This window comes from Parasteatoda tepidariorum, chromosome 6 (genome assembly GCF_982258835.1).
Source record: "Parasteatoda tepidariorum strain Cologne lab strain chromosome 6, Ptep-v5.0, whole genome shotgun sequence".
NCBI classification, from domain to species: Eukaryota; Metazoa; Arthropoda; class Arachnida; order Araneae; family Theridiidae; genus Parasteatoda; species Parasteatoda tepidariorum.
The window spans coordinates 54,062,387-54,077,308 of NC_141760.1; the positions used below are offsets into that span (position 1 = coordinate 54,062,387).

At 26.8% G+C, this 14,922-nt stretch overlaps 1 protein-coding gene across 2 annotated transcripts; it reads right to left on the reverse strand.

The window, feature by feature from the left end:
- Nucleotides 1-3,466: 3,466 nt before the first annotated feature.
- LOC107438608 (uncharacterized) lies at nt 3,467-14,922 on the reverse strand. 2 transcript variants are annotated; one of them, XM_016050925.4, is made up of 7 exons: nt 14,359-14,922; nt 12,058-12,151; nt 11,386-11,508; nt 9,568-9,751; nt 7,437-7,608; nt 6,824-6,967; nt 3,467-3,717 (listed from the first exon to the last, which is right to left on the reverse strand). In XM_016050925.4, exons 1-6 carry the CDS (start codon nt 14,750-14,752, stop codon nt 6,831-6,833), a joined length of 1,104 nt encoding a protein of 367 aa, XP_015906411.3. In that variant the 5' UTR covers nt 14,753-14,922; the 3' UTR covers nt 3,467-3,717; nt 6,824-6,830. The 2 variants fall into 2 exon arrangements, with proteins under 2 accessions (XP_015906411.3, XP_042896461.2); XM_043040527.3 differs by lacking the exon at nt 6,824-6,967 and having other exon boundaries at nt 3,519-3,717; nt 14,359-14,868.

Sequence of the window (14,922 nt, forward strand, 5' to 3'; positions counted from 1 at the left end):
CTAATATTCTGATAAACCTGAATTTTAGGACACTTATCACATGTATTATTTGGATTTATTTTATTAGAGACTATTCTAATACATTCGCATAATTTTTTTTTTTTAATGTTTACATTATAATGCTTCTTTTCTGTGTACATAAAGGAAAAATTAAAAATAATCCAAAAATCAACTTTTTTTGACAAATTTTCATTTAAAATAAATACATTCATAACTTAATTTTATACTTTCATTCTAATTTGGTTCTAAAAGCTTAAACATTACTTCGTACCAATACTTAGTGCCAGTACCAATACTTTGATTGTTCTGATAAATATTTATAAAAAAAAAGGTGCTAAAACACCACAGATGAAACTTTAAAAAAAAAAAAAAAAATATCTTAGTCCGTGTGGTACTCTTAGAGGAGACCCTTAGTGTCTTGTGGCATACATTATTGCTGGGGATCACAATCCTTTTATACCTCGAAAAATTACCAGAAAAATACCAAAAAAATTACAACAAATAAAATAGAATGTGTTCTATTTTATTTGCTGTAATTTTTTGAGTACTTCTCACACTATTGTATTGATAGATATATTTTGCTTTGGCTATATTGATGCAATATTAGAAAGCACTCTTTTTTGCGGATATAATCGTGTGAGGTGATGAAAAGATTATATCTTTTATTTTCCGGATTTTTAAAAAAAAAATTTTTTTTTTTCCCTTACGGTTTTTGTTATTTTTATTATTATTTTTTCCCCTTTTTCATTGTTCTGTAATTCTTCCCTTGTTTTCTCTACATTTTGAACTTATTTTATGAGTTCTATTTACTTGCAGCTTATGCGCAATAAATAAAACTTATTGTTTTTCTTAATTTTCATCGTGTTTTTTTGTTTTAATTTATTATGCTATATATATATTTCAAAAATAATTTTTTTCTTCCGATTTGCAATATTTTCATAAGTCAAGATGAGTTAATTAGTCCACCTTTTTTCAATATAGGAAAGAATTCAAAATATTAATGCAAAAAATTAATAAAATTAAAAAATATTAAATAAAATTAAGAATATTTCAAAACAGAAAAAGCGCAAAAATTGCAGCTGAAACCAGATTTGAAAATGACAATATAGAAAAGGAATCAAAATATTAATGCAAAATAATTAATAAAATTAAAAATAAAACATCCAAATGGAAAAAATACGCTTAGCAGCAGAGAAACCAAGAGGAATTAAACAAATGAGACAATGAAGAAAAATTAGTAAACTTTCCTACTAGTTTACTTTTCTACTGTATTTGTCTTGTTTTATTCTAAGGAATGTTTATGCTTCTGCATTTTTAATAGTATGTTATTTTGTATTACATCAGTAAATTTTTCTATCTTACTTTCCTTCTATATTTGTCTTGTTTTTATTCTACTGTTTTATGCTTCTGTAATTTAAATCGTAATGTATAACAAATTCTACTACTTTTTCTTGTATTTTATGTATTCCTGGACATGGGCAAAACTTCTGGGGTACAGAGAAAGCGAATTTTTGACTTTTGTCTTGCTTTCTTGATAGAAAAAGTTTTTCATTTTATGAAAATTCAAAGCTGGTACCCCCCTGATGACGTCAGCTTTGATTGTCATATTTTTTTTCCAATTTTTTTACTAATTTTTCTTCATTGTCCATCTTTTTTCAATCATTCTAAAGGTCAATTGAGGTTCGGTGATGTTCGTGAATGTCAATTGAAACAAATATTGTTTCTTCCTGGAGGATTTTCTAAATTTAGTTTAGAGAATGGGCGGATTAAAACACTCCCTCTCTCTAAACCAATGTTGACATCTTTAATGTATTTTCTTTGTTATACAAACGTGAGTTCAGCTCCAAAAGAAAAAGCATCCACCAATTCTCTTACATCATCTTGATGTTTTCCAATTTTTTTGTAACCGTTTCGATAAAATTGATCAGAACAAATTTAAACTAGAGAGAACACATTTCTGCGGCCAATTGTTTTAACATTAACAGCGTCAGAGTTCACCTTTAAATGTTGACTCCGAAAAAGTATGTTCTGTTCCTTCACCATAGGCTGCAAGTTTTTTCTGAAGTCTATACAACGAATTTCCATTTTTTAATTTTAGGGCATTTATATAAATGATTTCTTTTTTCAATTTATTCAAAATATCATTCGCTTCTTCTGTACTAAAATTTTAAAGTATTTTATGTTTAAATAATTTTCTTTGATGTGCATCATATCTTGTCATAATTCAACAGTCTCAAAATATATTTTATTAAATTTTACCTGTTAATTTAAACTATTTTATTAAATTTAAACTTTTTTTACTTACTGCTAAATAGCTAATTGTATTGATAATTTTACACTTCTTCCAGTGTCCTGTAAGAAATAGGTTTCAACCAGACAATTCCCAACCTCCGTAACTAATCTTTTAAATTTGCTTAATTTTTAAAACTGTTCAATAAATTTAAACGTTTTGCTAAATAACAATAGCTATATTTTAAATAATAAACTAATAAATAAATTACTTGACAAATAAAACAACAGAAATTATTCACTTCAACAAATACGTGACACATAAACTATATATATTTTTTAACCGCAGTTGAAACTACCCAATTTTTGAGTTTACAATAAAATAACAATAGCTATATTTTAAATAATAAACTCATAAATAAATTACTTGACAAATAAAACAGCAGAAATTGCTCACTTCAACAAATACTTGACACATTAAATATATATATTTTTTAACAGCAGTTGAAACTACCCAATTTTTTAGTTTACGACTACTAATGTTCAACTCCATAGCCTTGTAATTTTGAACCCAATTCAGAAGACAAGGGAACTCCTGGATCAAGTATTGGAAGAAATTTGCCTTCCTTGAGGACTTTTTGATCGAACTAACCAACATTTGCGTTACAAGGAGAGGAAAGGTCCGAAAACCCTTTCAGTTAGCCTGATGGCAAAGGGCCTCTAGCCCATGATCTGTCTACCGCTGAAGATAATTTATGTCAGCACGGTGGTCAGTGCGAGGCAGGTGCGGAATTTATTTCGACCAGTCATCGCTGGGATTTGAACCCAGGTCACGTCAATGGGAGGCGAGTACTCTATCCGAGCCACTACAACTCCACACATAAAATACTGAATATTTTTGTACCACCAAACTGTTATCCAAGATGGTGTAGTAAGCGTAATGTAGAGGCCTGAGTAATTATGTAATTAGCAGAGGCATCGAAACAACCGAAAATATTTTTTGCTTACATCATATTCTGACCTAATTTATATTGAGAAAATTTTTAAGTAGTTTGTAAAAGTAGCCAATAGACAGAAATAAATAAATATTAAAGAGAAGACTAATTTTCAGTGTAATCTAAGATTTTAAACTAAAATTCATTAATTAATAGGCCAAGAAAATATTTAGTTATATCAGTTTGATTTATGAATGGAAATTAATGCCTAAAAGTATCTGTATAAAAATCCACACAATAAATAAAATGGATGAATAATATTTATTATGATTTCAAGAAAAAAAGACAAATAAATAAATAAATAATCACCCAGAAAATTGGGCCGCTGTTTATCAATGGTTATGAAATAAAATAAATAATACATTTTTTCAACCTATCACCATCAACCATAATTTTTTTTTATATGTATACTTCTTTAGATAAACTCTTCATGTCTTAAAGCTAATCCAAGGGATTATGATTCTTCAGCAATAATAACTTACGTTTTAAACATCTAAAACAAAATGAAAGAAACGTTTCATGAAATAGAAAATTACAATGCTGCACAATTCATTAATTAAAAAATTTTTCGATAATAGTTTTCAAACTTTTATATCAGAAAATTGCTGAAATCTATCACACAAAACCTTCAACATTAAATCAAAAAGTTCAAACATCTAATTAAGTAATTCAATTTTTCAAACTAATTATTTTATACATTTTTACATTAACAACTTAACATCTTGTTCTTAAAGACTCATGAAAAAAAAAAGTTAAAGAAATTTGATTTTACTTCATTGCCATTGCATTGTAAAATATATTAAATAAGAGGAGAAAATATTCTTATTTTATTATAATTTTATAATTTGTTGATTAGGTTAGAACAATATTTTAACTTATGATTTTACTTAAAAAAATCCATGTTTGAAAATATATTTACAACTTAGTGATTTTAAGAAGAATACAAAACTAATTTACATTCTTATTCATTTTTGAAAGAAAAAAAAGCTTAAAATACAACAAAGTTATTTAACATAACTAATTTTGTTAAAATACAGCCAGCCCCCCATTCAATGTATAAACCACTGTTTTCAGTCAACTGTATTCAAACAAAGGGTTGTTCGATTATAAGGAGAATACATAAGTCAATCATAAATGCTACGTTTTTATGAAATTTTACTTTGGCATGTATACATTGTAAAATTTTTTGAGGGAATAAAGTCATTTTAATGATCAATTAGCTGTTATAAAAGAGCTTTAAGTGTTAATATCAAAAGATATAAATGATATTTAAATTTATACAAAAATAAATCAATTGTCATGAAAACATAATATGCATAATGTAATGCTATTTATTTCCTTCCGAAGAAATACAGCTTTGACATACATTTAACTGAATAATTCTCTACTCCTTACTTTTTTTCATTCTTAGTGAAGTGAGTAAAGACAGGTAACACTCTTCCCTTGTTTACTCAGGGGTGATTTTGACACGAAAGTGAAGTGAAAAACCCTGAAAATGTTGGGTGCAAAAAACAGATATTTTTTTAAATAATATTTATAATTAAATTACTTATCAATGAAGAATATCACACCTTTATAGTAGCTAATTTAAGAAAAATCTTAGTTCTTACAAGAATCGCGATATTGAATTTTAAAATTGTGTGAATATGAATCGCGACAGTGGGTTTTTAAATCATGTGAATACGAATCGCAACGTGTAACTTTTAAATTAGGTAAATACGAAAATCGATTTTGGTATTCAAAAAGCCTGAATAGGAATCCCAAAATTAGTGGATTCCGGCACAGTTTCAAATATTCAAAATGGCGATAATAGGCCATACCAAAAGAACCAATCGGGGGAAGAATCGTGTAAGTGTCTCGTTAGCGGGAATAAGCAAAAGTTTTAAAATTTGATATTTGATTGAGGATTTCCGAGAAAATTTCGTCAGATTATAAGTTTTTGATTAGCGAAAGTCCGAGAACCAATGGTCTTAAGAAACGCGGATTTCCGCGATATTCCCAGAAAAATCATATACCTACTCCTAATTTTTAAATAATATGGAAAACCCGGAATTTTGGGATACCCCCGAGAATATAATCACTCCTGAAATTGTTAAATCTTAAACATCCCCCTAATAACAGCTGTTTGGATCTAAAAATGAACAGGAAGTCCTCATGGAAGTGTATTGTATTATCTTCTTTATTGAAAAACGGAAAGTACATTCTACCTAGTAAAGCAATTCAAAAAAAAAATTCTTTTTCTCTTTTTAGTTCCATTAAGCGAGGACTGGCAACTATAAATAATTGTTTAAATGAAAAAATACCGATTTCATGTAAAATAATTTGATTCCACTAAATTTTATTCATGTAAGTAGGTTATTCAATTATCAGACATGCAATGAAGTGGGGATGATTATCTGTAATTAATTTTAATACAAAATGATTACAAATTGAGTGAACTTATACATTAATTTTTTCATAGGAAAAATAACCTAGACTTCATCTTTTAACTAAATGTGTTTGCATATGAAGTGCAGTAAACTGTTGATAATCTAAGCTATTTAGATCAAAGTTCTGGATAATTTGAATTTTTTGCTCAGTTCCAAGAATTCTGCTCAAAATTAATGTTAAAAAATCATGTTCGCATTTTCAGTATCATTATTAATGCGAAAAGTTAATATTCAGATTCCTAGAATAATAAACACAAAATATTATCAAATACAGGGCTGATTGTGCTCCGGAAAAAATATGGATTTCCGGATTTTTCGCTAACAAATTTCGCTAACAGTGATCAGGAAATTTCCGGAGATCAAAGGTCCAAATGTTTCAAAAAAATCATTGATTACAGAAGTTTCCGGAAACTAAATTTTCAAAGGTGAAACTTAAAAACACAGTTTACTTTAATTGTTTGTAAGGGAGAGCCAGATACTTTATAAGCTTATATTCAGGATTAATATTCATTTTTTATCAGTAAATAGTTATTATAATCATAAACTCAAGAAATAAAGATATATTTATAAATTTTAATTACTTCTCCAGGTCATCATAGGTATGTGTAAAATTTTAAATATATTTTAATTAAGATTAGAAATATTGAGAAAAAGGGAAAAAAAAACTTGTATAAATTTTTTTCTAATTTTTCAATTTAAACTGTTTTTGTTTTTTGTTTTTTTTTTAACTCAAGAAATTTTCCAGAATTTTGACTTGGACTCACAATTACCCCTGCAAATATAAATCCTTAAGTGTTTTTGTTTATTTAATATGTTGTGGCAGTTAGAGTGGCGACTTTGTGTCAATTAAAAAGTATGTAAAAAAAAACATAAGAAAGCCTATTTTACAATAATTAAAAATGATTTATCACAATGATAACTTTTTCACAGCTAATATTGTTTATAAGAAATACAGCTTTGATGGAGTCTCCTAAATTCTTTTTTTTTCTGCTAGGGAGGTTTTTTTATGTAAAAACTATGGCAATACAGTTTTTCTGTTGTTCGAAATTTACCGAAAATTATAAAAGATAAAAAATAAAGATGAAATATACTATTTTTTATGCAAATTCATTTTTCAATATGCATAGTGACGAAGTATTCATAGTAAGCAAGTAAAGATTTTTTTCTTACTCTAATTTCAGCTTTGGACATTGTCAGTTATGTGCTGCATTAAAAAATCGTAGACCGCTGCATTTATTATGTCTGAATATTTCCAAAATACATAGTGGGAACCGTTTTCAAAGGACATGACCTTCAGTCTAGAGGTTTCTTGACCTAAAAATATATTTTTCTTATAAAGTATAACTTAAAGTTATATCTATAATAAAAACCACTTATTTTTTAAGAGATTATTTCAAACAAATTGAGCAAAACAATGAAAAGCTTGAAATTTTTGTAGCACTATGTTTGTTTCTTAACACAAAGATTAAATAAGTAATAGGTTTATTTAAGGTTTAAAAAAATATTGAGACTTTTGTAATTGTGATTTTGTAAACAGGTGCATACAATTCCTATCTAGGATAGAATAATGGTAAGTTGGCAGTTATTAATTAGACTCCCACAAGAGGCTGATATTTTAGTAGACACAAGTTATATTCCATCAGATCACAAAAGTTTCAATTCTTTATCAAAGAACAAAAATAAATAAGATGACAGATTAAAAGATTTAATAACTTTTAAAACAATTTAGAAAGCATGAGATGAAATTTTAATGAACTAAAGTCAATTGAGAACTTAGACAAACCTTTTTTTTCAATAACTCCATGCTTATTTATGTAACAAATATCAGAGAATTGAGCACCAAGGAGCGTTGCTAACTCAGAAGCATTTTGTCCTCCAATCAGTTTATCATCTTCACTAAAAGCATAAAAAATAGGAAATCCTGACGATGCAAGCTTGTGGAACTTTTCTTTTGACTAACAAAATTCAGATCTTTTAAAATTAAAAAGGAAAAATGATAAAGATAGAAATATCAAACATATTATAAAACCACATAAAAATGAAATGTTGAATGTAACAATATATTTTATTCTCATTTAAACTAAAAAAAAACAAATTTTTATGAAAAAGTTTGTGGGAAAACATAAAAAATTTATAAAAAATGTTCATGCAGCAATTTTTCTATACTTAATTAGAATTTTAGAACACTTTCTGTTAAAATCATTTTAAATTATGAAACAATTTTTACGGTTTTAACAGAATAAAAAAATAATGTATATCACAGCAATAATAGTAATAATAAAACAGCACATTTCAACAGTTTTGAAGTATACCTTTTTTAATACGGTATAATTTAATATAATTTATGCTGCAATTTGGATATATTACGGTATAATTTATAATATACTCTTTTATATTTAGTAACAAACACTAATTAAATTTTTTTTAATTTAATCATTTTAAAACAAAACCTCATATGTTAACAAATAAAAATAAAATTCTATACTCAATTATTTCAAATCTTCATTTTATTTTAATTTTTCACTTATTAAAACTGCTCCTAGAATTCAAATTTTCTTTCAACATGCTTTAATTTCTTTTCATTCAATTTAGAAGATTATAAACAAAATTTGCATACGACAGTTTTTGATTACATTGATTTTAAGGAATTCTTAATATGAAAATTAATTCTAATGTTAGGTACTTTTCAAAAAAAAAAAAAAAAAAAAAAAGACAACTTAAACTTTATCAATGATAGATACTGATTGAAATTAAGATTAGTTTTGTTTAATACAGCAATTTGTCTTGCCACAATGAATAAAGTTTAAAAATTATAATAAAATATTTAGGCATGTAATTTATAATATTTATACAAATATTTAAATAAATATTTATATTTAAATAAATATTCATATTTAAATAAATATTTATATTTAAAAAAATATTTATATTTAAATAAATATTTATATTTAAATAAATATTTATATAAATAATTATTATGCATAATGAAACCATGAAACTTTTTTTTAAAAAAAAGGAGAAAAAAAAACTGTGAATTTGTGTTGAATTCTTCCTTCCAATAAATCCAAATTTAAAATTCCAAAATATTTTTAAAAGATAAAAATAATAAAATTAAAAAATTTTCAAATATATTATTTACTTGAAACTAGAGTTTCAAGAGATTACTAGAATTCACCGTTTTCCCCTTGTTTAAGTTAAATGCACAGCTGTAGTTAGAGTGCGACATATGAGGCCCTTGGCCAGGGCTCCATGCCAATTATATTTATTTTTAGCATTTAAAAATCAAAATATTTGTTTTTTACTACAAACCTTGCACAATAAAAGCAGGCACAGACATCAATCACAATTTCAGAATTCAAAAATAAAATATATTGAAATATTTTTAGAGGATTATTTAAGCAAGTCCCAGAAACATAAAATTTCTCAATTCAACTTTTACTTATCTGGAACTTCATAAATACTTAATAAAATTTAAAAACAATAATATAAATAATAGTAGCTATAAACAAAAAATATTCACAAAAGAAAAAAATAAGTTGACAATTCTTAGGAATGAAATGTTTAAAATAATTAAATTTTATCTATTTCAATCATTTAGGTAAAATTATAAGCAAGCTGCTCCACAGAAAGAGAATATTCAAAGGCCCTGAATAAAATGGTTAAAACAGAGCCATGCTAAGTTCAGTGATGTTTCTGAGACTATTAAACTAAAACTTATATCCTTTATTAATTTTTCAAATGAAAAGTTTCAATAAAAAACATAAGTGAATAATGTCTAATGTAATAATTTTGCTATAATGCATTAACAGATAAATAAGTAAGATCAACATTACAAAAAAACATACAAAGATTTTTTAAAACAGTCATCATTCATACATTTCTCTTTTCCACTAAAAGAAACGTTTTATTCATACCTCTGGAATATTTGTACGTGCCATAACAGTTGCTGATAACAAAGGATCTAAGAACTTATCCACTCTCACAGGAATTTTTGCCAATTTTAAAATAATAGGACAAATTGTTTCCATGATCTTTAAAAAAACAGGACTTTCACTTGCTTTTACCATCAGTTTCAAACCTTGATAATAATTAATTGCCCTGGAAAGCATTTTTCATTAGGAAAAATAGCCAATTAATGAGTTGAATTAAATAACAAATATTTCAAAATGAAAATACTCATAATCTATAAATTACATTGTTTATTCATAGACAATAAAGGATGTAATATTTTATGACAATTTTTTAAAGGTACCACAAGTTAGTACAGTGAAACCTCAAGGAAAGACTACTTCTGTATCGTGATCTATATACACTTTTGTGGAGCACGGATGTTTTTCCATAGACTTTGTGTTGAAGAAAATCTTTGGGAGAGACCACAAAACCTCTCCCACCAACCGGGCAAACTTGTGCACCAAATGTGGAAAAGATCAAATAAAAAAAAACACAAAAAATTATATAAACAAAAATATTAACAAAAGAATTAAGTAGATTCAAATGTATTCAAAACAATGTGATTGGCTCTTACATAGAGAGCTCTTTTAAAGAACTGAGAGAGATTGATAACCTCATGTTGCAGACAGAATGCACTAAGGGCGATGCCAACAATGATTAAGTTTTAAAGTTGAAAGCTAAATTAGAAAAAAAAAGTAAAAGCAAACTTCTTTTCATTTTTTAAAGCTAATTTTTCAGGTACAAAATTACAAAAAACTTATTGATTATTTATTTAAAATAGTTCTATCATTCCTAATTGGTAAATTTGTTTTTACTCATAATTAGGGGTCATTTTTTTTTACATTTAATTTTGTCCATTGATCTGGTTTTCATGACGCCAACACAAGTTGCTTTTATGCACCAAGAAAATTAAAATCACTTGCGAAAAATCCTGAACCTTCGAGAACATTTTGAAGTCAAAGGAGGTAACCCCTAAGAATGACCAACTTCCATTTATGACCATTTTACTGTGGAACAGAGAGTGGTCACTCCCGAGAGGTTTCACTCTAATAAATAAAATTTGTAAAAGTAACATAAAATGTGAGTTCTATTTCACTATTTCAAAAATAATTGAATTAAAATAATTAGTTTCAACTTCAAAAAATTAAATTTAAAGCTATTATAATTTTACATAAAACAACAGAATAGAGTAAAAATAAAATAAAAATTGCAAATGATACTTTAAAAAGTTTTATCAAGATCAAATTATAAAATTTCTTTTTAGTTAAAATCACATTGTGTTCTAGTCTTTAGAAAATTGACATATTATTGAATGTTTGAAATTTATGAAATGTTAACATTTTAAATAAAGGAATTCATACTTTATGGCTAAAGAAATTTCAAACTAAAGTGAATAATTTACGGTTTTTAAAAAATTTTATTAAAAAAAAATTCAGAATAGAGCAAAAATAATATAAAGGATAGGTGGTTATACAAAAATAATTTGATATACAAAAATATTTTTTTAAATCATTTTCGCCCAAGTTCTTTTAACTAACAAGATTAATTATTTTTTTAATAAAGAGGTAAAGAAAAAAAGTTTCCAAAGAGTTCACTACTTGATAAGTTTTCAACAATTTTGCCTGAATTCCTCATATTTATAGTTAAAGTCATTGAGGCAATATTCATTCAAACAATTGAAAAAAAAAATTTTATATGGCACATATTTCAATGACAAAATTCCTTGGTATTGTATTAATTATATTCACTCAAAAAAAATTATAGATTTTTAAACTACTTACGGCATCTTCAATGAAAAAGTAGATGGATTTAACATGGCTAATGACTTTATAGCAGGATTTTGGTGAAGACACAACAATAAACCTGGATATACAGCACTGCTATGACATACTAAAAGGTCTACTCTACAAAATATTAAGAACAAAAGAATTATAATATAAATAAAAAAAAAGAACTTATTAAAGCAAAACTAAAGGCATACATAATTGGCATGGATGTATGAAATGATAAAACATTTCATACATTGCTTAGGCAATCTAGTGAAAACCAAATGACAAACCATATTCAGCAAAGCATTTAGTACATGAGGCATTTTATAAAATGCCTAAGTATACTATAGAATGGTGTGTATAATTAGGCGTTATTAACAGAGGAGGCCTCCTCACTATTTTTTCAAAGTAAATGTATTTTTGAAAAATGCAAATCTTTAAAATTATATAGCCTTATCATGATTCTTTTTTTTTTAATTTTTAATATTTTGCCTAGATAGTATTTGTCGTAATATACATACTTTACATAAACATTAAGCATGGTAAATATTTCATAGAATACTATTGTTTCACATAATCTTCATAAATTGACTTAACATTATATTTTTAAATTGAAAACCATCTATAGCAGCAAGCAAACATGGAAAAAAAATATGAATATAAGAAGATATATGAACTTCTCACTTAGGAACAGATATGGCTGAAAGAAAATCTCTCACATATTGAGCTTTTTCCTCATCAGTATGTTTAAAAACACCAGGACGGAAACTTGAAAAATCTAGAAGAAGAAAGAATTAGTTTCAGATAAAGGAAACAATTCTGTCATTGTAAAATCTATAAAATGGGGATATTTCGGTATAGTGATTTGTAACACTAACTACAATGGCCAAAATGCCAAATAGATTTTAAACTAGCAAATATTAAAAAAAAAAAAAAAAAAAAAAAACGCATAGAGGTTTGTCTGAGAGTGATAACGAGTTATACTTCAAATTGGTCCCCTTATGTTTCTTTTCTTTTTTGCTTCTTGCGGGTCCCTGTGCAGAAAAAATTTCCAAGACTTGCCGATTATTCTAGAGCAGATCACAATACCGAAATCTTTCAGATAGAATTGTTCAATCAAAATAAAATAGCTAATATCTTCAATTAAATTAAACTAGTATATTTAGATAAACTTGAAACATAAAGACTTTTTAGATAACAAATCGTACATAAAAATAACCATTGCACATAACTTTAACATTAAACTTTTTTTTTTTTAATCAATCAGCATGCAAAGTTTATCTCTACTAGAGAATAATTTTAAGAATAGCTTTTAAGTTTTTTCCAAATGAAAAAAATATAAAGGGAAAAGGTAACAGCGTAAAACCTTTGAGAGCGACTACTCTCCGTTTCACAGCAAAACTATTGTTGATCGAGATTGGTCATTCTTAGAGTTTACCTCCATCAACTTCAAAATTGTTATCGAAGGTACATGATTATAAGCAAAATGATTTTGATTTTTTAAATGATTAAAGGAAAATGTGCAAATCTTTGGCGCCATCATAATGAAAAGTAATTGCCAAAATAAACACATCAAATTTAACAAATAATAATAATAATAAAAACAAAAAATTTAAGTGTAAAAAACTTAATAAAAAAGTGTCATAATAAGAATTTAAACAAAGTAAAAACCTCTATTTTTTTTATAATTACGCATTGAATTATTCTTGAATCCAACCATATATATTATTATAAATCAATTCAGCAGTCAAAAATCCTTGATAGTTTTTTAAGAGCAAATAAACAAGTCATTATTGTCACCACATAAATTCGTATAAATATGCATAAAAGTGTTTTCGGTAGTTCGGCAGTGTTATATAATGAATGGTAATCTCTTTGGTGCTAAGCAAATTCCATACTTGAATTAGTTTGCAGAGTAAAAAAAAAAAAGCAGTATGATTCAACATGCTAAAGAAAACTAACTCACGTAGTCAAAGATTATACAGTAAATATGATAACATTTGCAGTTATTGCGCAGAAGCTACCTTATTGCCTTACCTAATAATATTGGGTTTAGCAAAAATGGTCGACGGGATAATCCCAAAGTACCAAATAAAATGAAGCATCTTTAGAAATTATCTCAACTGATATAATTTTGTGTATAAACAAATTTATAAATTATGAATGATAAAGCTATTTTAAATAAATAAACAAATATGTTTTCTGTTTAAGTTTGCATTTCATTTTATATCACAAAAATTAGTTAGCTTTAAAAGATGAGAAGAAGTTTGTTTTTATAAAATAACTTTTTTTTCTAAATTTAACTTTCAACTCTGAAAGTTAAAAGTAAATCATAGATAGTATCGTCTTTAGCACACTCTGACTGCAACATGAGGTTGCATCATCAAAAAGAGCTCTCTAAATAAGAGCCTCACACAAATATTTCGAATATATTTTAATCTAATTATTTTCATTTGCTTACTTAAATTTTTGGTTTTGATATTTTTTTTTTGTGTGTTTCCTTATTTAACCACTTCTGCATTCGATGCAGATGTTTGCCTGGTTGTTGGGAGTGGTTTCAATGATCTCTCCAAAAGATTTTTGGGGAGTTTACATGTTAACTTTTTTGTGATCTGTTGCGCCAGCTACAATCAGATGCCAAATAGATTTTAAACTTGCAAGTTTTAAAATAAAAAACATGTAGATGTTAGCCCGGTAGTGGCTACAGGTTATGCCTTTAAAGTTGGCCCAGTTCTGTGACGAATTTTTTAGCTTCTTGCGGGCCGCTGCCCGGAAGTTTGTAAGACTGCGATTAATCTGCCATAGATCACTATACAGAAATCTTCCTAAGCTTTCTTCAAAACAAAGTCTATGGAAAAAATTCCATGCCTCCCAAATAGGTCTTAGATAGAGGTGGTCGCTACATAGAAGTGGGGTTTCCCTTCACTATACACACAAATAAATGCATACTATAAAAATGAATAATACTTGGTTATGAAACAATACCTGGAAATGTGGGTGAAACAAATCTAACACCTTTATTATGCAGAAACTCTGCTAAATTGCTAAACTCATTGCATGACCCAGGAGCACCATGTAAGCCAACAACTACAGGGACAGATGATAGGTTGCTGATAGGAAGATTTAAACCTTTCAATGTATCTAAATATTTAACTTGAAATGTCAAGTCGGAATTTGGTAATTTTCCGAACCTTCCGGTTTTTCTCCATTTCTCGTATAAAGAGCCACATGATTTGATGGTTGTTTCGTGTATCGTTAAAAAAGGAGCATGAACTGACATTGGACGGGTAAATAGTAGCGTAGTTCGGCTTAATTTCATGCCTTGTTTGAAAAAGCTCCGTGCATATTCTAATTTTTGAGTGGAAAAAATAAACTTCATTTTATTATTATATGACTTTCAAATAAGAAATGAGTTAGAAAATTAAGAAAGCGTAATTTCTGAAACACAAGCAGATTCTGATTATTCTTTTCATCAGCTTAAACTGACAAAAAAAAAAAGAAAAAACTTTGTTTACATAATAAGCTTTTGGCCACCTATTTCTGTTCCAC

Coding starts and splice junctions, on each gene's coding strand:
- LOC107438608 (XM_016050925.4), bottom strand. CDS start 14,752: ATGAAGTTTATTTTTTCCACTCAAAAATTAGAATATGCACGGAGCTTT. Junction 9,752..11,385: donor ACTTTTTCATTGAAGATGCC/GTAAGTAGTTTA, acceptor AATGCTTTCCAG/GGCAATTAATTATTATCAAG. Junction 7,609..9,567: donor CACGTACAAATATTCCAGAG/GTATGAATAAAA, acceptor GAATTTTGTTAG/TCAAAAGAAAAGTTCCACAA.